General features: G+C 37.8%; 1 protein-coding gene across 1 annotated transcript in view; it reads right to left on the bottom strand.

The window, feature by feature from the left end:
- Nucleotides 1-7,393: 7,393 nt before the first annotated feature.
- CDH2 (cadherin 2) overlaps nt 7,394-26,506 on the bottom strand; it is a 213,997-nt gene continuing 194,884 nt past the window's right edge. Inside the window, exons 15-16 of the mRNA XM_047697406.1 lie at nt 19,172-19,336; nt 7,394-8,805 (exon numbers count right to left, since the gene is read on the bottom strand). Coding sequence (XP_047553362.1) covers nt 8,599-8,805; nt 19,172-19,336 — 372 coding nt within the window. The 3' untranslated portion in view covers nt 7,394-8,598. The remainder of the gene's footprint in view (nt 8,806-19,171; nt 19,337-26,506) is intronic.

The raw sequence follows: 26,506 nt of genomic DNA, 5'->3' as shown, positions 1-26,506 counted from the left end.
TCTCTGCCTACTTGTGATCTCTGTCTGTCAAATAACTAAATAAAATCTTTAAAAAAAAAACCACCCATTATTTGAAAACAAAAGTTACAGAGTTAGAAAAATGTGTGCCCTCCAAGCAAGTGAATATTCTGTATCAATAAATAAAACAGCTGGTTCTTTTAACAGAACAATAGACACTCTTAACTGCTCTGCTGAAGAAAAAAGGGGGAAAAAGCAAGAGAAGGGAGAAAGTTATACAACAGATCTTTAAAATACTGTATGTAACATTCTATCAATAAATTTTTTAGAAGTTACATAAAATGGACAATTTTTCAGGAAGATGTAAATTGTGAAGATTGGTTAAAAAGAAGCATAATGCCTGAATACACCAATTCTTATTAGGGAAAATTTATCACCACAGTGGTAAAATTGTAGGAGAATTCTAAAAATTTTTATGAATAGATAATCCCAGTTTTTATGAACAATTTGAGTGCAGAAAAATATGACAGTCTTTCTAATTTTTTATTTGAGGTTAACCTAAATCTCAGAATAAAACTAAGCAAGAACATAAAAAAAAAACAACAACAGAAAGTACAAGGAAAACACATATGAATTATTCCTAAGTAAAATAACAGCAAATCAAATTCATCATCCCATTAAAAGAATAACATTATGATCACGATCAAGTGGGATTTATTTCTGAGATGCAATGGTGGTTCAATATTTGCAAATCAATTTACACGATATATGACATCAATAAGAGAAAAGAAATGCTCATCTCAACAGAAAAAGCATTTGACAAAGCACAATATCCATTCATGATAAAAACCTCAACAAAGTAGATTGAAAGGGATCATACCTCAACATAATAAAGACCATATATGAAAAACCCAGAGCAAACGTCAGACTCAACTGTGAAAAACTGAGAACTTTCACCTTACAATTAGGAACAAGAAAGGATATCCATTCTCACCAATTTTATTGAACATAGTACTGGAAGTCCTAGCCACAACAATCAGATAAGAAGAAGGAAAAAAGACATCCAAATTGGTAAGGAATTGGTAAGGAAGAAGTAAAACTTTCACTATTTGCAGATGACATAATAGTATACATAGAAAACCCTAAAAACTTCACCAAAAACCTACTAAAACTGGTAAATGAGTTTAGCAAAGTCACAGGACACAAAACCAAAGTACAGAAATCTGTTGCTTTTCTATACATTAATAATGAAGTAGCAGAAAGAGAAATTAAGAAAACAATCTCACTTATATGGCACCAAGAATGATAAAATAGTGACGAACAAACAATGAAGGGGTAATAGACCTGTTCTCTGAAAACTGTGAAACATTGCTGAAAGAAATTGAAGATGATGCAAACAAATGGAAAGTTAGTCACCGTTCATGGATTAGAATTAATATTGTTAAAATGTCCATACTACCCAAAGCAATCTACAGATTTAATGCAACCTTATCAAAATAGCATTTTTTCACAGAACTACAACAATCCTAAAATTCGTATGGAATCACAAAAGACCCTGAACAGCCAAAGCAATCTTGAATAAGAGCAAAACTGAAAGTATCCCACTACCAGATATCTGGATATACTACAAAGCTGTAATAATCAAAAGAGCAAGGTACTGGGACAAAAATAGTCATGAAGATCAAGGGTATGGAATAGAGAGCCCAGAAATAAACCCACAATTATATGGTCAATTATTCTCAACAAAGGAGGCCAGAATGTGTCATGGGAAAAAGACAATCTCTTCAATAAATGATGTGGGGGAAAATGGATAGCAGCATGCAAAAAAAAAAAAAAAAAGAAAGAAAAAAAGAAGAAAGAAAGAAACTGGGCCACTTTCTTACACCACACACAAAAATAAACCTAAAATGGATTAAGAACCTAAATGTGAGATCTGAAACCATAAAAATCCTGGAAGAAAGAACAGGCAGTAATTTCTCTGACATCAGCCATAGCAATATTTTCTAGATATATTTCCTGAGGCAAGGGAAACAAAACCAAAAATAAACTTATCGGGACTACACCAAAATTAAAACCTTCTGCACAAAGCAAACAACCAACAAAACTGAAAGACAACCTACTGAAGGAGGGAAGATATTTCCAAATGACTTATCTGATAAAGAGTTGGTATCCAAAATATATAAAGAATTTACACAACTCAACACACACACACACACACACACACACACACACACACACATAATCCAATTAAAAATAGCCATGAATAGGGGCGCCTGGGTGGCTCAGTGGGTTAAGCCTCTGCTTTCGGCTCAGGTCCTGATCTCAGGGTCCTGGGATCAGGCCCCATGCCAGGCTATCTGCTCAGTGGGGAGCCTGCTTCCCCCCTCTCTCTCTCTGCCTACTTGTGATCTCTGTCTGTCAAGTAAATGGATAAAATCTAAAAAAAAAAAAAAAAGAGGTATGAATAGACATTTCTCCAAAGAACACATACAGATGACCCAACAGGCACAAATTGGAAAGGATGCTCAAAATCACTAATCATCAGGGAAATGCAAATCAAAGTCACAATGAGGTATCTCCTCACACCTGTCAGAATGGCTAAAATAAAATACACAAAAAGCAAGTATTGGCAAGGAAGTGGAGAAAAAGGAACCCTCTTGCACTGTAAGTGGGAATGCAAACTGGGGCAGCCACTGTGGAAAACAGTACAGAGGTTTCTCAAAAAATTAAAAACACAACTACCATATGATGCAGTAATTCCACTACTGTGTATTTACCCAAAGAATATGAAAACACTAATTCAGAAAGATACATGTTCTCCTATGTTTATAACAGCATTATTTGCTATAGCCAAATTATGGAAGCAATGCAAATGTCCATTGATAGATGAATGAAGAAACTGTGGTACACACACACACACACACACACACACACACACACACAGAAATATTACTAAGCCATAAAAAAGAATGAAACCCTGACATTTGCAACAACATGGATGGATCTAAAGAGTATTATGCTAAATGAAATAAGTCAGAGAAAGACAAATACCCTATGTTTTCACTCATATGTGGAATTCAAGAAACAAAACAATGAATAACAGAAAACGAGAAATAAACAAACAGACTCTTAACTCTAGAGAACAAACAGATGGTTACTAGAAGGGAGGTAGGTGGGGGAGTGGGTAAAACAGGTGAAGGGGATTACTAGTACACTTACCATGATGAGCACTGAATAACGTAAAGTGTTGTTGAGTCACTATATTGTACAACTGAAACTAATATAATACTGTACGTTAACTATACTGGAGTTAAATTTTAAAAAATAAAGAAAAATTTAAAAAAAAGAATAACATATGACCAAGCCGGGTTTATTCCCAAAAAGTTTGGCTCAGTATTAGAAAATCAATGGCATAATCCACTATTATTAATGGGTTAATATAATCTCTATAGATGAAGAAAATTTTTATAAAATTCAGTATGTATACTCATAAAATCTCAAAGTAATCCAGTTATACCATGAAATATATTTATGTCTAGAGTAGGTGTTATATATAATGACAAAATATATAAAACCCTCCTCCAACAGTGAGAAACAGCAAAATGCTTATGATCATTACTATTAACTACACAGAAAATGAATTAAGTATTAATCTTAGAGAAAACAAACTGTTATGATTTGCAGCATGATTATCTGTCAGGAAAATCCAAGAGAATCACCAAAAAGCAATTAGAACTAATAGAGAAATAAAGTAAGACAAATAGAAGATAAATACATAAAAGTAGATAAATTTCCACTACAGCAGTAAAAGAATTATTCAAGACAATGCTGTGAAATGTAGATCCCACTCCTTATATTAATTAAAATCATAAAAGTGTGAGAAAATGTTTATTGAAACTCTATGAAAGTGTAAATGAGATCTGAAAAGTGAGAGATTCACATCTTATTGGATGGGATAATAGATGAAGACAACTAACTTTCACAACTTAATAAAGTTTCCAGTAAAATTTGTTATGGAACTTGACGTTTCTAAAATTTATGCACAAAAGACAATGTGGGAAAGAATATAGAGCATTTTGAATAGAAGAAAGGAGTGGCTAATCCAGCTGATGGTCTGGAATAACAGTTTAATATTGTGCAGGAATTAAAGATCAATGGAACACTATAAATCATCTAGGAACATACATTTAATGGGAATTGTGTGGATGATGAATGTGTTATTTCACATTATTGGGTTAAGGTTGGATTTTTTTTAACAAGTGACATTTAGAAAACAGATCATGTATCTAGAATTTTCTTTAAATGTTATATTTCTACCTTATACAAAGGAATTTCCAAGTGAATTAAAGAGCTGAATAAATCCAAAAAATTAAAAAACCCCAGAAAATACAAGATAATAACTTTCTAATTTAAAAGTGGGAAGAACTTTTCAAAAATCTACAGTTGAAAATACTGAGAGTAAACCACATAAAACAAAAATTTCAGGATTTAAAAACACCATAGACAAATTTATAAGATTAGCAAAAGACCAGGAAAAAAAGAATGCATTTAACAAGTTCTTAGTAATTAATTGGAAAAGCCAAGTAATTCAATAGAAAAACAGTTCAAAGAAGCACAAATGGCTAATACACATAAGAAAATAAATCACCATCCTGTCTTACTAGTAATCATTAATAATTAGCTAATTAGTCATAATTAGCCTGAGATATCTCTTGCTCCTCATATTGGACATTATCATGTTGTAATGTCCAAGACAGCTGAGGGTGAAGGTCTAGAGATTGTTGCACAGTGTTGGTGGAATGTCAGTTGGTTTAGTCTTTATTATGGCAACTTGAATGTTTCATTAAAATGTAAAATGCAGGGACGCCTGGGTGGCTCAGTTGGTTAAGCAGCTGCCTTCGGCTCAGGTCATGATCCCAGCGTCCTGGGATCGAGTCCCGCATCGGGCTCCTTGCTTGGCGGGGAGCCTGCTTCTGCCTCTGCCTGCCATTCTGTCTGCCTGTGCTCGCTCGCTCTCCTCTCTCTCTGACAAATAAATAAAATCTTTAAAAAAAAAATGTAAAATGCACATATTTTACCATAGAAAATAGCCTATTGCACAGAGATTTCAGCATTGTGTACACTTTTTTTTTTTTTTTTTTTGGTAATGTTACCGAAGAGATCCAAATCACTAGAAACAAGCTAGTGAAACATGTTTCTGAATGGGGTCCATAAACCACGTTCACAAATACGGTTTTCAAGGTTTTATTACATCACATGGTGACAGTTATTTCAGAGTACTTGAAACCAGTACTGTTGCCTGACTCAAAGACTACCTTCCAAAGAAAAAGAATAAGGCCTTGGTGAGGTTGTCTTACATTTTGTGGTTACTATTTTGAGCCGCATAAAAACCCCTTGCCAGAAGAAGTTGTTGCTGGCTTTTAGAAAACCTCATCTACTTTTAGCTAAAAGTCAATTCTAAATGACATTAAAATACTTATAATTTTGGTCATATTTAATTCATTTCTCTCCACATTTTTTAATCCAGCATTTCCATCTCCAACCATCTCATTTAGAGAAATACCCCATGGGAAGTCATATGTCAAAGAATGTTAATTGTAGCATTGTTTTCAGTAGCGAAAAAACTGGAAAATGACAAATTACTAAGGAAATGGCTAAGTTAACCATATGTCCATATTAAGGAATACTATATAGCAATTATATATAGGTTTGTATATATGTGTATGTATATATGTATTATATATACACACAATTATATATATCTATAATATATTATATATATTATAAATGTATTATACCCACACCCACACCCACACACATAAATATGGAAAAATTTCCAAGGCACATGGTTTAGTGAAAAAGGCAAGTTACAGAAAACATGTAATATACAATCTCACTTTCATGAAAACCAAACAAAATAGAATCTTAATGGAAATGTGTGTTTAAAGATACTTGTTGGAAAAAACTAGAAATTACACATCAAAGAGCTAAGGAAAGTTATTCCTTTATCAGGGTAGGGGTGGAGCTTCCACTTTTTATTGGTTTCCTTTTTGTTTGTTTTGAAAAGTGTTTTCACAAATAGAGTCATGTATTACTTCTAAATATTGTTTACAATATTTACTGATTGTGAGTTTATAGAATGCTTATTAATCATGCTTAAAATGTATATATATATATATATATTAGATATGATCTCTGACTCTATGTCAACAATAAATAAATAAATCGGGAGTGTTTGTTTACCTAAATGAGGCTAATTTAAGTTCTGTGTTTGAATTAAGAAAAATAGTTCAGTATTCATTTGGGTGTATAGTGGCAGAGCGGCACAGACTAAGAATCCATTTTTAAAAAGACTACGCCAATTAGCAAATTTGGTAAGTTTCATTATGGAAATTCCCAGAGGCAACCTCTGGCATTTAATGATTAGAAAAGTAACAAGAAAGTATTGCTTACAGAGTGAATCAATAGAAAAGTGAATTTCCCTAATATAAAATAATCTTTATGTTAAGCAAAAAGTCACAGAGCTAATTAGAAGAGGTATATTGTATAAATGTTTTTTGAACTGAACAGTATAATCCAGTGTGATAATCATCACAAAGCAAATAGAAAACACAGTGAAATGTTCTTCAAGTCTCTTAAAGTTCACTTCTGAATCATAGTAGGATGCATTCATAATTTTACAACATGTAGTAGGATCATTTCCCTTTTTTGTTCTCTGTGACTCTCTAGATAGGGCTAGCACTGTTCTGTATACTCAAAATTTGCTAAGAGAGTCCATCTGACGCACACACACATATACACACAAAGGTAACTATGTGAGGTGATGGATATGTTAATTAACTTGACTGTGGAAATCATTTCATAACGTATCCCTATATCAAATCATCATGGTGTGGTTCTTAAATATATGCACTTTTATTTATCAAGTATACCTCAATGAAGCCAGAAAGAGAGTCAATGAAAACAAGTACCAGAGTAGGTTTCACTACGAACAGAAAATGGCTTCAGTGAATTACCTGAGATACTAGGTCTTTCAGAGCCAGTCCTCTACCTTTTCACCAAGCTTTTCCTAACGTGGGTGCTCCAATGGGAAAGGCCCGTTAGAGTCACTGTAGCCACGAGCTTGAGTGGGAAGGAATGAAAGCCTAAGTGATACGAAGAATTATTCAAAGTTCTCTGAAGTTACGAACGTCCTTTGTATACCACCAAGAGCATAGTCTCTTCCGGATGTTTTTCTTCCGTGCTGGTAAGATCCACGGTGAGTCTCTCTGTCACGCCCTGGCCATGGTCGCCACGCTAAGGGTTTCAGTTTTGAGTGGCCCAAGAACAAATGCATACTTTGGTGAAACTGTTGTTCTCAACAAAACTCCAATACCTGGGATTTTCGCAACATTTATAGCAGCTCAAGTAGAAAAGAAAAAGTTCAAACCAGTCACCAGATCCAAAATTAGCATTTTATTCAGAACGCTGGGGTCAGAGGTGTATCATTTATATTCTGGTACACAATACAGAGGCAAAGCTGCTGTCAGAAGTCTCTCCAGTTTAAAAGCTTGTTTTTTTTTATTCATTTTTTTTTTTAAAAAAACACAGACTTAGTAGTGCCTCCAGTGTCAGGCCACCCCTTTCTTTTCTTTCCTTCTTCTTTTTTTTTTTTTTTTGGTACAAATTATGTAAAACATTTGTGCTAAGAACTTTTCTCCCTCCCCAAACAAAAGAGAAAATAAAAAATAAAAAAAAAATTAAAAAATTAAAAATTGAGTATTCTAACTACAGCTCAACAATTGAATCAAATGTCACTTTGTTTTGTAAATACTTTATCCATAACGAAAGATATAAACATGCAAAAAACCTGAATCCATAGTCCAAATAATACATACACATGTTCTGAAGTTTCTGCACTTCTCCATAGACTATGCCAATAAAACATTATGTACACATACCATTTTTACAGTGAAGTGGAAAAAATACAGTAAATAAAAAAGTGTACATGGATTAAGACCAAAATGTATCTAACATTCTAGTTTATGAAAAAATTCAATTTTGCTACAAATTGGTGATATGAAAACTCCCTTTATTTGCAACCAGCTGCGTAAGTTTTAAGATTTTAGTGAAAAAAGAAAACTAAAGTCTAAAACTAGAAGTAATGTACATTTTCCAATCTCATGGTCTCATCCCCCAAGATAATAAAATCGCTCCATGAGTTTTTGCTTTTTGTTTGTTTAATTCTGTGTTTTAATAAAAGCAAATGCAATGTAACAAAAGCGTATTGAAGCCTATCATGGTTTAACTTACTGCTCCCACCACAAAATATTTTGTCTTTTACTTATCGTTTCAGAAATCAGTACCATTAAAGCCTTAAACATAAAACTAATTCCAATCTGAAAAAGGTACAAAAAGGCACATAAAATCCCAGTGCTTCTGTACTGTAAAATTCAAGTGTAACTGAGCTCAGTGTTTTTCCAAACAGTATTGGATCACTGATATTCCCTCTGAGCCCAAATTGGTTTGCAGCCTATGCCAAAGCCTCCAGCAAGCACTGTGCTAGTAGACTACAAAGTTAAAGCCTAGCTTCTGAATGCTTTTTGGGAATATCAGTTGAAATTGTTTGTACTTGTCCAAAAACCAAGTTCACCCTGAAGTTCAGTCGTCACCTCCGCCATACATGTCAGCGAGTTTCTTGAAGCGTGGTCCCCAGTCATTCAGGTAGTCATAGTCCTGCTCGCCACCACTACTGGAAGAATTAAGGGAGCTCAAGGACCCAGCAGTGGAGCCGCTGCCTTCATAGTCAAAGACTAGGAGGGAGTCATACGGCGGAGCTGTGGGATCATTGTCAGCAGCTTTAAGGCCCTACAATTGGGAAAGACGAAAGAATGTACAGAGGGTTAGAATTTGCAAGCCACAAGCAGATCCCAGGGGTCCCGGGGGGTGAGACACTTGTTTGTAAGTCTCCACCTGCATAAATTTTCAACCTGCCGAAATTGGGGTTATCACTATGTTTAAAAGTTGGACAAAAACGAACGTACGCCCTTCCTCTGTAGAAAAGAACCGAGGAAGTCTAGCTCGGTGAGGCCGAGATGAACAGTGGGAGAATGTCCTTGACAGGTGGCAGAAAGGAATGGCCAACTGCTTGAGGCTCAGAAGGAAGGATCTCAAAGTCTAGTAATGCGTCTGTATAACAGTGCACTTGAATGAGTAATTACTGCTGGAATAAGTTACATGAGATTATGCAGAGGGCTGTGAAATCATGTCATACATGGACGCTAATCCAGAGTCAGAGTCAACAGCTTCTGACGAACAAGAACTACACATGCAAGGCAAAGGCAGAGATATACAAATGGGGGCCATGTGGTCCTTGCCCCTCGACAAGCTTGTAATCTAGCATAAAGGGTATTACTGTAGTATCATGTGAAATAAATGATAAAGAAGAAATAAAACTACAATGTCTAGGCAAAAATAAGAATGCTAAAAATAAATAAATAAATAAGTATATAAACAAACAAACAAATAAATAAATAAATAAAAGAGGAAAAAAAAACCCCAGACTACCACTGGGAGCTAGGAGTTCAAGGAGGACGTGGTATATATGACCTAAATTTGGAAGGAAAATCAAAGAAAAATGAAGGAAAACGGAAAACTGACCAGATGTGATTACAATGCAAGGAAAGTTACTTGTTAAATCATTTATGTTCTTCATTAAACATAAAATGTTACATTCATTGATAAACTGTGATCAGGTCTTATTTTTTAAGAACGGAGTGACTGACTTCTAGTTCCCATAGGCCCTATGGAAGTCATTATCTAATATCTGTATGTAGTATAAATACAGGGGCGGGGCGGGACTTGCAAATTTAAAATAAAGACTGTTAAAAAACTAAGAAGGAACAAAATTATTATCTATATATTTAACTCTTGCAAAAACACGCTTTTTAATATATGATTCATGTATCCACAGCCAATTCATAATTACACTTTATAGAATCTTAAAGGTTTAATACTAGGCCCTTTTGGTGTTTTCTCTAATTTCCCCCCACTTCTAGTACTCCAAGATATACAATTATCTGCTTTTTGCTCTGCTTTTTTAAATGCTAACGGGTTATGGTAGCCTCCCTTATTGTCCTATATTCAACCCTTCCAATCTACATGTATTTGATGAGTATGTATATGTGGGACTTTTTAATCTGTATATGTTCACCTAGTTATTCTTCCGAGATGACAGAGGAAGAAGAGAATAAAAGAGCATGAGAATTAAGGTAAGATTAGCATGTATAGCGGTTAGTGGTGAAGAGATCAGACCTCTCACTCACTATATGCTGGGTGACACCTCAGCTCTACACAGTATCCCTGCGGGATTTCAGCTAAGTTCTACAGGCTTCGTTTCCTCATCTGCAGTTCTAGTAACAATAATAAGATCATTATGAAGACTATTAAATAGAATAAAGGCACCATGGGCTCATCACAGTATCTGCTCTGTTGGGACTCAATGAAGATTAGTCTAAAAAAAAAAAAAACTTTTAAGTTTGGAGAAAAATTTTTTGCCTTGGAACCTGAGAAAAGAAAAATGTGAAGACATTCTATTTTAAGAAACAAAATGGCAGTTGCTTGAGTTCCATCAAAAATGAGAGAAAAGTACACACTACCAGTTTTCCCATTCCAAAGTCTCTCTTACCAACCATCCTAACCATTTAATTAAACACCACTTTCCCTCATGTCTGGTTGGACTATGTATAACTCAGAAAAGCCAGTGTAGAATAACATAAAGCACATCTTCAGCAAACTACTTCAATGTATAAAACATAAATAATTTTAGAAAGGACTTCATTTATCATATTTATAGAATAAGCTACCAGGCAATTTTGCTAAAGCTGAAAATCACAAACTACAATTTCTCAGAAGTCCTAATTCCTTTCTGTGGTAGACCCTGTTACTGTCCTCAGTGATTCACTATCCTTTCCTTGTAGGTGGGTCCCGTGCCCACACTACCACAAGTGCCTCCCTGGAGCCAGAGTTTACTTCCCAAACCCATTGTCAGGCTTGGCTACAAGCTGGCTTTGGCCAAAACAACGTCAGCACCAATGAAGAGGAGACTCTGTAAGACCTCCATCTGATGGGTTTCCACCAGTTCCCTCTTGCCCACTCTCCCAGGAGAATAGACTGCCCTAGCTAGGAGTTTTCCTCCTGCCTGGATCCTAAAACAGAAGACACAAGGGGACCCAGCCATTGCCAACCCCACAGTGAGCACAGAGTTCAGACAAGAAGTAAACCTTTGTTATTGTAAGCCACAATACTTGGGAGTTGTCAGTTACTGTAGCCTTAGTTGGTAAAAATCAAACAAAGCCCCTTCGTTTGTGTTTATTTATCCTACTCAAGATATAATTATTGAATATGTATATTACCGCGTATCCTGCTTAGTGGTGGGGACACAGCTATTAAGAAGCGAGATCCAACCCCTGTTCTCACGGAGTTTATATTCAAAGGTAAGCATGCGCCCTTTTTCCTTTTCCCAACAAAATCTAGCAACTGCAAACATAAGCAATAGGTGATTCTTTTAGTTCAGCATGGGTTAACTTGGGTCGCTCTAAGAGCCAGACCCCAAAAGATCTGAGGGGAGATAAAAAAAAAAAAAAAAAACAAAGAAAAGCCTGATGAGGAGAATAGGTTTCTGAAGACAAATGCAGGTTTTCCGGGCTTTCAGAAAGAGCATTCATGAAGATGAAACCTTCGAAAGCTGAAATGGCAGAACGCGAAGAAGCAATTACCATTCGTTTATATAGGACATTTTTTGAGCATTCCCAGTCCCCAAAAAGAATGCCTCTGAGGCTTTTCTGGTGCCTTAGAACACATGTTGCTAACAGATGCCCACGATAAATGGAGATGAAGCAGAGATGCTCAGAGCCACAGTTCAAAGCCAAGCAGCGGGCAGCGAGGGGCTGGGGGTAGTTCGGGGGAAGGAGCCCGGCGGGGCGCTTTCGCTGCCTGGGGTGCACACTGCCTTTCTAACAGCTCCCTGCAAAACAAATGCTGTGCATTATTTTTCACTTTCCACCTTTTTTCATAAAAGCAAATCCTTCTTTGGATTTCCTTGGTGAAACCAAGCACGGATGTAGGTCCTCCGCAGAAGTGAAGCAGCAGAAGGTGGACGGACGGGTGTTTGAAAAGTGGGGTGGACCTGCATTCAGTTTCCAGCATGACCTTCAGTAAAACTGCTTTCTAATGCGCAGAACAGAGACGCGGCGGATCAAGGTCACCATGTTCAGGTCATCTGCTTTTACCATGATTCAAAATTTAAATAGAAATACATGCAGAGTCGTGCCCAGTCTTTATGGTGTCGGCACCAAACTGGAAATATGAAAAGGTTACGACTAAAATTATAAGTCCTAAAGAGTCAATGGCAGGGCGTCAAGTGTTGTATGGATTCAGTGTAGAGGAAGCAATGGCCTGTGTTTACCAAGACTTAGGGACGAATGCGGGAAACTGTCTGGTCTTCACTGGCGTATGGAAGGACCAGAACCTCTTCATAGCATGTGTAAGCCCCCTAATTCAACTCCTTAATATAAGCAAAACACTGCTGAAAATCTAGTCCCCTACTCACTACGGAGATTCTAAAATATATTCATTTCTTCTAAATTTCTTTTAGCTCCTGCCCTTGTTTTTTTGGATCAACCTGGTCATTTTTTGTTTCCTCCTTCCATCTTTCCTCCCATTACCTTCCTACCTCCCTTCTTTCCTTCCTTCCACACTGTCTCAGGTCTTAAGTAATTACAAAAGACAAAAATCAATCAATCAATCAATCAATCAATCCCTGGACTTTTCAAGAACTCTTAGGCAAGCCATCTTTCTAGGCTGAAAGTTAAGTATTCTAAGCCTCCTCCACTTGGAATAGCACTCATTTTTATCTGAGAATGAAATATGACTCTTCTGGATGAGGTATTATATAAATTCTGGGTCCTATTTTGGTAATTCTAAAAAGATACTAGTTAGGTTCGGAGAGACTGAAAATGACAGGTACACAGGCAGAGTGAATGTGCGGGAGAAATCCGGTGGGCCACGTACCCATCTGGTCCTCCTTTATGCGATTCCTTTATTCTTAGGTGTGGACACCATGTCACATGAAGGGTAATGAACTATTGTCAGCTCTGCCAAATAACTGCATGGGTTTCTCTTCTCCACCTGGTTTGACTAAATCTGGCAGAGTAGGTGCCCATTTCACCTTTCCTGGAGGGGCAGATCTTGAACTCCGGATAAATCTGAACTATTTTCTATAGTTTGAGGTGTCTCTGTAGAATGAAAGAGCCCGTGTCTCCGGCTGAATTCTTGCTGAGCTTGTATTTATAGACTTTTGATCCTATGCTTTATGGATGGAGATATGCTTTTATGGGAGCTATAAAAACCCACATTTTTCAGTGAGGGAACACATGAGGGATATAAGAGGAAAGAGATCCTATTGATTCTCTTACATCCTGCCTTCTGTTAGTTCAATGCCACCTGCCTTAGTTCGGGCCCTCTTTATATCCTGCCTGGACCACAGCAAAAGCCTTTCTAACTGGTCTCCCGGCCACCAGTACTTGTCCTGCTTCATACAATCTACTAGTGGTTTCTCTCTCAGATGTTATTTGAAGTCGCTTCCCCAAGTAAAACTCTGATTGCTCTCCATCCCCTACTGCAGTGTTTCCTGCATAAGGAAGGGGTTCCACTGGGGGTGGGCCACAAGATTTTTACTGGTGCATGAGCACTTTACAATAATCACCTCTATTTAAAAAATGAAACTAAAAATTGATTAAAAGTTTAAGTGAATACTAGAAGAGGTGTGTGGATATGGGGAAAAAATAAACCAAAACTAGAAAGCGTTACTCAAATGCTGGAGGTCTGGGTAAACTGTAGGCTCAAGTTAAAAATCTTTAGCAGATCATTCAGTGAACCTGGAGTGTTCATGCAGGTTTTCCATCTCAGCCATTCTCAACTTTGGCAGCCACAACTAAATTATTTATCAAAATCCCAAATCTAAAAATGTCGTGTTTTTGTGCACCCTATGGTATTTGTATATTCATTTTCTGCAAGCTGAAACGTGATTTTCTTTGTTTGAAACTTCCTCACTCATAATTTCTCACTTGGTTTATATCCATCCATCCATCCATCCATCCATCCATCCATCCACCCATCATCATTTAAAGCCCCTTAAGATGTCACTTTCACTGCATGGATTACTTCCCCCAGTCATGACAGGGGGTCATTCCCAAGGTCCCCTTGACTTGCATTGCCTTGTTTTGGTTACACTAGATTGTGACACCATTTTCTGCCAAGCATGCAGATATTCATTTCATATCTTACTGTCCACCCCAGTGCCTGACATCCAGCAGGCATCCTAGAAGGTCGTTTGGGACTGCTGTCCTGGGCTTAGGCTCTCTCCTCATCACCTTGCTTATCTCCATAGACACTCCTTTCAGAAGAAGTGAGGATTTCGATTTCAAATGCATGTGGACATAAAAGTATACTAGGTTTACATTACAGTGGAATTCTGTGACTTAATGCCAACATTACTATGTCCCTTTCTGAGAATTTCACTTTATCTAAAGCAAATTTTTTGGAGGGAGATTTTGTTTAATTTATAACCGGAGAACAGTAACTTGTCCTATAACTAACAAAACACTGATAATAATTAAGAGATTTTACTATGTGATGGGCACTATACCAAACACTTTGTGTGGAGTATCTTATTCGGTCCTTACAGAAATCTTAAAAGAGGATTTATTATTATCCTCATTATATATATATATATATATATATATATATGAAAGCTGGAAATCAAAGCAGCTAAATACAAGGCCCTTGACTTTGTACAGGGTAACAGAGCTGTTAGGTGAGGCAGATGGCTTTGAACTCAAACAAATGCCCGGCTGCTGTAAGAAGTGGACAGAGACATGTTAAAGAGGACAAATAAATTTAATACTGGAAAAAAGGCAAAAGTTCTATGCTTTAGTAGTTTCCTGGAAGTTATTTAAGAAGCACTTTCTGTTAAGTTTTTAACTATCAATCAAAAGTTGGTCTTTTAACAGAAATATGTCCTTGGTTTTTGTATTTTTGAGATAAAGAAATATATAGGATTAGTAAAGTTATTGGAGATATGCTAATATCTACTGTCAGGCTGAGATTAAATGAATTTGTTTCAACTTTTCACCCTCTGAAGGTCATATTTAAAAACCTCAAAATAGAATGAAACTTGGCAGTTGAAATTAAAAAATGTGTGATTTGTTTTACTCTACCTACCATACTAGAAACATAGTATATTTTTGATAGTCAAGGCAATATTCATTGATTATTTAAATAAACAAACCAGAAAATGTTCTCATGAGCTTACTTACTCCACACATTAGAAAAACACTCCATTTATAATCCCACCATACTATTCTTACTTTGGAATATTTGGTACTGTGCTAAATCAAATAACACCTGGGGATAAAGAAATTTGTTTGCATTTTACATGTAGTTATAAAATATGCTTGAATTCTTTCTAGGTGTCCTCAACTTTTAAAACTTGCCATGAATTTATTTTTATCTGTCCAGTTATAGAAAGATAATGAATAAGTCTTCATGGGTGTGTTAAGTGGAACTATCTACATGGTATATCTGATGTTACCTGACTTAGGCCTTTTGATGGTTTCAACCCCCTGAATTTTCCCACAGACCTGACCACCTCATCCCTAAACTCTCATTATAGTTTCTTCTGTGACACCTTCACCTCTGTAGACTTTCTTCCTACGTCTAAATGTACGGCATTTCTAGTGTGAATGTTTGGTCTTCCAACTTGTCCACATTTCTCCATCTTACAATCCCATTCAGAGTCATGGATTCTGTAGTTATTTGGAGAAACATTTCCAAATGTGATCCAGTGCATTCATGTACTCACCAAACCAATGTGTCCCACACTGCCCTGAGGGACACGTGCACCTCTTCCCCTGGAGGCAGAAGCGGACCCTGAGATAGGAGTCAGGAAGGAAGGTGAGTCCTGGGTATGATAGGATGTCACCGGATGGCCTACCCCAAACTCTGTGTGCCTGACCTTCTCTGAGTTGATAAATACTTAATGAAGGAACTAACATCTAGAAAAAGAGGGAAGGGCACTCTACGCAGAGGGGACAGCGTGGGAACAGGTACGGATATGGAATTACGAGCTGAGCCTGGGAGGCAGAAGTAGAGTCCCTGTCCTTGGCCTGTAAGATGCAGGTTTGGGGCGGGGAGGGTGCTGAGATGAAACTGTAGAGCTAAGGAAGGATTACACCCAATGGTGTCTGGCAAAGGAAGGCGTCGGATACCAGAATGTTTGCCTGGTACAAAGACCGTGCTTGCAGCAAAGTAGGGAGTAAGCACAAAGAGAATCCAGGTCTAATTTATTTTCTTTCTACATATTACTAGTACAAATATGTAAACACAGGAGATGTTCAATAGTTATTTGCTCAATGAATGACCCTAAACCAAGCTCAAGATCATTTCAAAATGAGCCATTTTTAGCCAAGGCAGACAATCCTCAAATTATGAACTGACTGCATTCTAGAAGTTAATTTGCAAGTCAGTTGTTTGGCACCAAGTTTTCCATAGAAGTACTGAAACATGTTCATTATGGTCTCGAGTTACTTTTTAGGCTGTGTACGTTTTAGGTTGAACACTGTTCTAGGAAAAGGAAATTACAAATGGAAATTGTGACTGGAACTCTTTCTACTGTGCCATTTGAGGGGCTGCGTAACTGAATTTAACTGAATCTTATTAACTAATCTTCTCTACCTACGGAAGAAAATCCAGTTCCTGTAAAAAAGGCAAATGAATACATACGTAGACACAACCAGAAAACACGCACTACAACACAACTTAAAACAATCAATATCCTATTTTCTGAAGTTTAGTCAGCTCTAGTAGAGTAAAGGCCCAGACAAAAATCCCAATCAACTGCAAATCAGGCGGTACTCATCACTTTACGCCCTATACACCTGCCACAGCACGCGGATCCCTTAACACAACAAAACCTAAGAGCAAGGCACCACACTAGGTGCTGAGGTTACTCAAAAGATGAACAAGATAAAGCCCCCACCCTGGAAAGCAGGCACAAGCTCACGCAGGAGAGAGAAATGTCGACAGTTACACCTCCGTGGCCGGGGTTATCATGCAGGAAGTGTCTTGTTAACTCTTCCCAGAGAGATCAAAGAGGGCCTCACAGAGAATGGGGTGTTTGAGGTGAATCTGAAGGCTAAGGAGGTGTTTCATTGATGGTTAAGAAGGTAAGGGCTTTGCAGAAATTACATTATAGTCAAAATTGGGATGATCTGAGAAACTGCAAATAGTTCAACGGGCTGCAGCCCTGGAAGGAAATGTCATGGGGGAAGAGGGCAGGAGTCAGATTAGAACAATAGTCTTACACATGACACCTAGTGCTTGACCTCTTGTCACTGAGAAAAGAACAGTGCTATGGATGGAATGGAATCCCACAGAATACTGACACTTCGGGGACAGGCAGGAACACTCCGTTAAGTATTTGTTGAATGACACTGAAGGTAAAATGCTTGCTCTAAGAAAGCCCAGTTCCTGCACCTCCATTCAAAAGATTCACTGTATCTCAAACCCCACAACCACAGGGCTAACGCAATGATTTCTCGTGACAACAAATGCTAAATTAGAAAATCATCAGCGGTGCCTGGGTGGCTCAGTGGGTTAAAGCCTCTGCCTTTGGCTCGGGTCATGATCTCAGGGTCCTCGGATCGAGCCCCGCATCGGGCTCTCTGCTCAGCAGGGAGCCTGCTTCCCTTCCTCTCTCTCTGCCTGCCTCTCTGCCTACTTGTGATCTCTGCCTGTCAAATAAATAAATAAAATCTTAAAAAAAAAAAAGAAGTAAAATCATCAGGCATTCTTAACTATTCAAAAAAGATCTATCTAGTCATAGATATAAAATTCCTTGCAAATCCCCTAACCAAGTCTCTATACAAATAAGTGGAAAAGTCGGGGCATATTTTTATACATAAAGAAGTTACTGGGACTCTGTTGGTTCACCTTCCATCTGTTTTCAAACCGTGACAAAACAAATTAACCTATTACCTGTTTAACAGAAGTGAACGCATATGTTCAGAAAGCAGTGTGCATTTAAAAAATAGACAGTAATGAAGAGTTGTAAAGGGAGAGAAATACTCCAAGCTTGTTTCAAAACTTTTTTTTTTTTTTTTTACAAACGATAACTGCATCTAAAAACCTAAAGTAGTCTGATTATGTATATATAATATAGGACTACAAGGAAGACTGGGAAATAAGAGTGTTATTAGCACATGACAGAAGGCGATATATGACCAAAGTATTCCACCCTATAATGCCCTGAGACCTATTCTGATCTTAGAGATACTCAGTGGCAAGACATGGCCAGAGAATAGGAGTCCCACCACAGACTCGCAATTGACATCAATAGGTGTTGCTCTCTTATACTTAACACTAAACATTCAGAAGGAGAATTGCAGTAAAACTATGGACACGATCAAAAGAAGCAGCACAAATCATTTTACTTCAAAACTTAAGTATTAAATGTAGCAGAACTCGTGGTCAGTAATGAAATAAAAGAATGCCCATAATAATTTTGACAGTGGGAATCATATCTGTTATATGCAACAGAGAATTAGCTGCCTCTTATAGAAGCTCTTAAAACTCCTCAACTAGACAAGTATTTAAATCACTTACATAATATTTAATTTAGCTCCTCTTCCTACTAATCTCATTTGATGGAACTCACTCTAGTCATTGGGTAGGCACTGAATTCTCAACATTTGTGGGATCCAAAGGGTACAGTGTGAGGAAAATGAAAATGAACTATTATTACATTCATCAGTGCTAATAAATGAAATTAGAATACAGTATAATAGTGTTAGTCTATTTATTACTTGTAATCTAGGGGAAAAGCCTTTTGAAGATAGTGTAACTAATACTGATATGTATATGAATGTCATTTACAAATACAGAATTTTAATTGACAGATATGCTTTTCTGGCCCATCAAACCAATTATATCTTTCGGTTATTGAAGCCACATTTGCTTTAACACGAAGAGAAGATCAAGAAAATCAAGTGTGCTTTAACAAACACATAGCTGTAACAAATACACATAGCTGTATTCCGAGCAATCTAGTTTACATATAGCTAACCGTTAGCATAAAATAAACACCCTTATAAAGAAAGTGAGCTTATCTCTGCACCTCATTAATGAAGTCCCCAATGTCTCCAGGGTGTGGGGCTGCAGATCGGACGGGGTACTGGGGCTCAGCGTGGATGGGTCTCTCATCCAATCGTCGGATTCCTACAGGCTTGATGGCATCAGGTTCCACGGTATCAGGCTGCTGGAGCTGGCTCAAGTCATAATCCTGCAAAAGACAAAATCAAAAACCCATGGTAGATGGGCATAAAGATGGAAAATTACAACCTTTGTTTTTAAACACATACCCAGAATGCATAGAAATGAGTGAAATTTAACATAATGGAAAAGTTGCCACCATGAGTTTTTCATGTTATGATTAAATATTTCTTTCACACAGCTCTTTCTTCTGTGCTTTTCATTCCTACAGTCTGTGCTCCATCTGCTTTCCTATGTTTCTCATCAGTTTCCAATGGAAAACAGCAGTGAGATAAGGCCCCACTCTAAAATGACTAAAAACTGCCTAGAAGATAGAACGGTACCATAGCAGCCAAGCTACTATCTTAATGTGGGGTTCGAGACACACTACCCTAACTTAGAACACCTTCACATATTAGGTATTTCAAGTTGAAAGAATAATTAAAAAACAAAGCAAAACAAACAAAGCCAACAGCACAAACAGCAAGTAGGAAGGTCACTCTAACTCCCCTCACCCTTGCCCTTCTTCCTTGAAACAGGTCATAAAAACTCCCACATGAAAGGTCCCCTCCCTGTACTGGGAGGTGGAAGGAAGACATTCTTTTCATCAGGGACAGAGACTTTGGGTTCAAGGAGTCTGTACCAATAAACCTAGTTAGACTAATCTTTATTTCCCTAATTACTTCTTCACCATTTACTAGCCCTCACCCAAACCTTTGGTCTTTCAATTCTTAGAAATGTGTTGTTTCTTTGTCTAAAAGTATAAAAGCTTCCCACTCTGGACACCTTGGGTCTACATTCTCTTGTGAGGCTCCCATGAACATATTTAAAAGTTTAATGTGTAAGCTTTTCTCTGTTCATCCATCTTTGCTAGTTTAATTTTCAGACCCTGAGAGGGACCCTGAGAGGGTCGAGGAAGACTTTTTTCTTTCCTACAATGTCTTTAACATTAAAATTAGGAAAAAAAAAAAAAAAAAAGATGATGCTGATGTGTTTTCCTTAAAGAAAGGCATTAGTTCACTGAGGTTTCAAAACCGATCACTCCTCCTTCCTTTCAGTGGTCTAGAGTTGGCAAATGATGACAGTGAGCTTCATGGGACCCATTTCCTATTTTTCTCAAAGAATGACTTTTACTTTTGTAAAGGGTTATCTAAAGCAACACTAACAACAAAGGAGAATATGCCACAGAAACTATAGGTGGCCTACAAAGCCTTATATCAGGCCTTCTACAGAAAAAGTTTGTTGATCTCTGGTCCCATGGTGTGAGGTGAGGGGGAGTAGATTCTCTTCCAGGGCAGCGCTCTGGGAATGTTCCAGAAAACCAGCCTGCCCACTTTCAGATGGACAGAGTAACACTCATGAAGAAGGATGCTCTGAGCCCCCCAGTTTGGGCCCTCAGAACTATTTTTGGCTTTAACATCAGCCAGTGAGACAGGAATAAAGAAACGGACTATAATGTGGAAATGCATCAGTATTTTGGGTTTGGGCAAATACTTTGTAGTTTTCAAGCTCCTAAATTCTGATGATAGAAGATTCTCCAATTTAATGTGGACATTTACAGAGAGTACAGACTTTCTGGGACTCTTCATAGTTCATCTTTTTGTCTAAAACCAGCTTGGCACCATCTGAAATATCTCTATGGTGGTTTTGATTTATTCAACACTTGAATACTCAGCCCTAACTGGCACTGGCCTTACATGTGTTCCCTCACATCATCCTCTGATTAGCACTGATCCATCGTCAGCTTTATTATCCCCACGTAAGAGTTGAGATGGAATCTCATATAACCCAAGTAACTACGTTCTTGGTCCCAAATCTACTAAGACTCAGAGACAGGGCCCGACTGATGCATGTGAGCCTTACTTCAAAGCCTCGCTCTTTGACAGTCACCTACGAAAGTTAGTTAAGTCCAAGCTCTGAGGCTGGAGTTAAAAAGTAACAGATTAGGGATGCCTGGGTGGCTCAGTGAGTTAAGCTGCTGCCTTCGACTCAGGTCATGATCCCAGTGTCCTGGGATCGAGTCCCGCATCAGGCTCCCTGCTTGGGAGCCTGCTTCTCTCTCTGCCTCTGCCTGCCACTCTGCCTGCTTGTGTGTGTGCTTTCTCTCTCTCTCTCTCTCTCACAAATAAATAAATAAATAAATCTTAAAAAAAAACAAACCAAAAAAAAGGCAACAGATTAGATAGATTGAATATGGAGGGCCAGGAAAGCTGAGACACTCTCCTCCTGACCACCGTCCTGGAAACAGCTCCTTACCAAGAGATTCAGCTAACCTAACCACTGAAGGCACCGAGGAAAAGCCCTTCCTCTCATGATTGTATAAGGGGCTACGGGACGTGAGGAGACAGGTGCGCAGGGCAGGACAGGCCATGTAAACTTGGTATATTGCAAAGTACAAAGTGCTCGAGGAGAAAACCTGTGTGAGGTTTGAAACTTGAACAATCTACGTGTGAGAGAGAAGAGACCCTTCTGGGATTATCAACAGCATAAGCAAAGATATGGGAATGCTGTTTTCTCGTCAGGATAGAGGACTTCAGACTCTCCATATAAAACCTGAGTGAAAACAGCTCGGTTGTTCACAAATGTGCTCCATTTTAAATTTTATGGGATTTATGAGCAATTTATAGACTATCTTGGAAACATACAATGATATAACAGATGTGAAGGCCTTTGAAAGGCTAAAATGCTATACAAAATAAAAACAAGGATTTCTTTAGAGAACTCTGGATGCTTACACACCAGAAGCATGTTTTCCCAGGTCATGTTTAACTGCATAACTCCCAGGTATAATAGAGTGGGATTAAACCATGAGTCTCCTGACTATGACTAAAGCTTTACATAAGAAGAGAAAAACAGGTTGTAAGTATACTGATAAGAGTTAATAAATATTTTTATGCTGAGGGTGTAAAATATTTTATAAAAAGTCTGAATTACATGAAATTAAATAATTGAATCTTATGGTTAAGGATTGTCTTTCACCTGGTGACAAACTTCTTGATACTCAGTATCTTATATGATAATTCTGTATAGGAATTTCCTGGGCATAACTAGAGACAAAAGAAGCAAATGGGCTTTGCTCATGCTATTCCTTACCTGGAAAGAAGCTGTACTCCCTGATTGCTTATATAACTTCCACTATATCCAAAGGTTACAAAGATGAATGATTTTGGACCGGCTAGCAGAGCCTTAAAATTTTTCTAATAAATTGCCAGCATTTAGACATAGGGATAGTTCACCTGAAAATGGGATGATCTGGCAAAACAGAGCTTAAATTCTGACATAATTTGTTAGACCTGACTGCAGCTATCTCCTCCGAACCAGGACAGCATCTCCACCTGGTCTGCTTCACTTATTAGGGATATACATAACAGCATATTAATTTATAGGTTTTTTATCTTTCTTTTGATAGCCTTTTCCTACCACCTTAAGAACCAGAGAGCAGGAATAGCCTTCAAAGATTTGTAGTGCTGTTCCGTCTTTTCCACCATCAAAATGGCAAGCCTGTAGAAAGTGCTCATTAAAAAATGTGTTGAATAAAGTCTCAGCGATGATATTCATGCCAAATGTTCAAAAGAGCAACCAATTTAAGAAACGTGCCTTGGATCGCATTCTATTCCATCAGTATGCAATGGGACCCCTCCCCCCCAAGTCCCGTCACTGAGATTCATTGCCCTGGTGAGTCCCCCACAATGATGGAAACGTGTCATGTTCCTCAGCTGTGATGGTATCAAAAAAAGAGGCAGAAAACCACTGATTTACGGGAAGTTAGAAACTGGGTTAAAATGGGTGGCTTAACATTTCTCTGTGATGGTTTCTCCTGCCTATGACAAGCATGGAATATAAAAAAATCTGATAATGCTAAGGAGTGCGCAGAAATGTCTTCAGGTCACAGGGACAGGTTTTTCTGTCCACATCCATCTATGTTATATGGCAGAGGTCCTGACCTGAGGGTCCAATTTTAAGCCTTTTGATAAGGGGTCACTCTGTGCAAACCTCCTAAATTATACATCTTTACAATCCCATAATACTTTACTTAAACACACAAATTACAACATGTAGGATGAGAATTAGAAAGACAATTACAGAGACTGAAAACATCCTCAAGGTCATTGGGTTCATGGTCTTACTTCTGAAGATTACAAAGAAACAATCCAAGAAGAAATCTTTTATTTTGATCTTAAAACTCTCTAGAGAAAAAGTAGATCTGAAAATTCTCTTATGATTGTCAACCTTTATTTGCAATATTAACTTCCTGAAAAAATTGAATTTTCAAATGAAGGCCAAGGAAAATCTTGTTTTAAAATATTTGGAACATAGGTTATTTGGTAACAACCATTAGAAGTAGGCATGGAATTATGGTTTTTAGAATATTAGCATTGCAATTAACTAATTTTTTGTCCATCTATGATTTAAAATATCTTAAGGGTGATACAATTATGGGAGAGTTACTAAAAAGTTAGTTAGCAGCTAACTCTGGTTTTGGCTTTTCTTGTTAAATTCCACTGACTTGCAATGATTTATAATTGGTTCAGTAAAGATACCACGAATCTACCCTAAGGCATTGGTTATGTTTAAATAAATTAAAATGCTGCATCAGTATAGATAGAAATTCTGGAACCGAGGTAAAAATTTCAGGGAGCTAAAAAAAAAAAAAAATCAGAAGCTACATTGCTAGCAGCATCTATAGAATTGTGCAATTAAATCTGGTTTAGAGAGTGATGAAAATACTCATTTACTGTTTCACAAGTATTTAAGGAGAGCCTACTGAGTGCCAGATGCCATTTTCAGCTCAGGGTACGTATGAAAGAAGGAAACCAACCTTCACCTGGTGCCCGTCATCTGTCAGGAATGACACTACATGCTTTCTCGAGTGATAATCTCACATACTCTGAGCACAAATCCTTCCAAGTGCGTGTTTTTCTATCCCATTGATTACCATAGGTCAGAGAGGTTAATGATTTGCCCAAGGTCACAGACTCAGGTAAGCAGTGTGGAAGGATAAAACAAGAGACCACCAGAGCAAGGGAAATTAAAAAACAAAACAAAACAAAACAAAACAAAAAACTATATATATCATTGCCCCAGGGGCCGTGAAGACATGCACAGGATAGTTTGCTGAGGTGGGAAACATGAGGGGGTTTCCCATGCCAGAAGAGGCGTTCAGGGAGGTTATGCTAAGCTAACTAGGTGCTGGGATCTAGCCCTCTGGCCTGTGCAGTTGGTTCAACTGTGCCTCGTTGAGTTTTAGTCAGAATTTAGGATTCTTCATTTAGGATTTAGGTCTGACATCAGGAGGGCCTGTGCGGAGAGCCCGTAGGGGGGAGCGGGAAGGGAGGCACTGAAAGTTCTTGGTCCTTTATCAGCTTCCACTGGGGAGAAGAGAAAAGGAACACAGCAGCCAGCTTCCCTATCTCCTAAGCAAGTGGAAAACTTTTCCTTTTATAGTAGCAAAGGCAAGGAACTTGCAAATTCCCATATAGATAAGGAAAACATTTCTAATGTTTGAGACTGAGTGACTGAGAGAAGTAAAAATACTAACATGAAAGTAAATGGACCAAATTCTGAAGGGAAAAAAAAAAAGAAAGTTATCTGGAAAAAAAGCTGACTGTGGCACAGGCAAAAACTCTTCAGACAGACACAAAAAGGAATGGAAGATGGAAGAGAAGAACATTATTATCTCACCCTCTATAGCTCCTGGCATTAAAATAATTGAATAAAATAGTGATAAGGTGTCAACACATTACCATACCACTGCTGACAAGTAAGTCAAATACCCTTGCAAGCTTTATGTAAATGACGATACTCCGTGATTTTCCTCCACAGTGAAATATAGTTATGATGGTAACTCCCTACCCAGGTGAAATGATGTGGAAGACTAAGTAGATTCTACAGATTATGAAAGCCCCTGAAAACAAAAGATTTGCTAAAAGCTTTTCTGGTTTGAATCACGAGCCTTACAGAGATAAAATAACTTGGGGACAGCTGAAGGACCTCGATTCTCTGCTTTCATATACATCATAATCTCACTAAAGGACTAGTTTCCCACTTCCCACCAGGAACGTAGCCAGGTCCCCATGAAGAGGGAACACATTCATTGTTTCTGCCTCATGGTTTACTGTTAGTGCTGCCCTGCCACAGCTTCTTTCAAAATTCTCTCAAAATTCGGTCTCCAGAATTTTGAATGTGCTGAAGTTTCACTCTTTGGTGCAAAATGATAGTTCTGTTGTAGAAAACTGACATCGTTGAAATTTTATCACAGCTTAGTCCCTATTGTAAAATTACGGCATATCTCTTGGAAAGATGTTGCAAATCCTGTTCCATTAGATTTGATTCAACAAATAGTTTTCCGGAGAGTCTCTTGCCTCACAGACACAGTTGCCCATAGAGCTCTCAGTCTAGTGACTTTTAAAAGAATGCATTCAAAAATGATGAAAACTAATATAATGCATATATAAGCAATTACAAAAATATGGGAGGGGAAAGTGTGAGCTGCTGGAGGAATAAAGGATATGGCTGTGAGGGCCTGGAGCATGGGGCTTCAGAAAGACGACATTGTTCCTGAAATCTGACATTTATTTTTTTATACTAATGTTTGTCATTTCCCACCCTTTCAGTGCAATTCAGTTATAGCCCTATACTTCTTAACCTATTCAAGCATGTCTGTCTGGGAGACACACGGTATACTTTCTTTAAATCTGTCTTCAGGCCACGCTCCCACCTCAAGCTCCAAATTCTGACAAAAAATACAAATGTCGCCATTCAGACAAGATCAAAGTCATTCGATGTTAGTCTGACCTAGTATTCTATCTTGGAGGAAACCTAAAAATAGGGAGTAAAGAAATGACAAGATTTGGTTGGGAATACAGTGACAGAGCATCAAAAATCCTCCTCCACTTTAAGTTACATTGTTTTGGAATTTCCTAAGGAGAACTAATCATTGCTTAAGATAAACGTACACATCAAGGGAGCGTACTACAGTGATTGCAAAAGATAGAGTCTGAAATCAAAATGCCTTGATTTCAAACCCTGACTTCACCATATCCAACTGGATGACCTTGGGCAGATTCCATAAAGGTCCTGTGCTAACCTTAAGAGTGTTCAAACTTCAGACAAAATGCTACTGAGGGCTCCATACCCTCTAACCCCTCAGGGGTTTAGTTAGCAAAACTTTTTTAGTAAGGGCCAGAGAGTAAACATTTTA

The sequence above is a fragment of the Lutra lutra genome, chromosome 12 (genome assembly GCF_902655055.1).
Source record: "Lutra lutra chromosome 12, mLutLut1.2, whole genome shotgun sequence".
NCBI lineage: Eukaryota > Metazoa > Chordata > Mammalia > Carnivora > Mustelidae > Lutra > Lutra lutra.
Note: the sequence above shows the minus strand (reverse complement) of the source record. Positions and strands in the feature narration are given on the sequence as shown.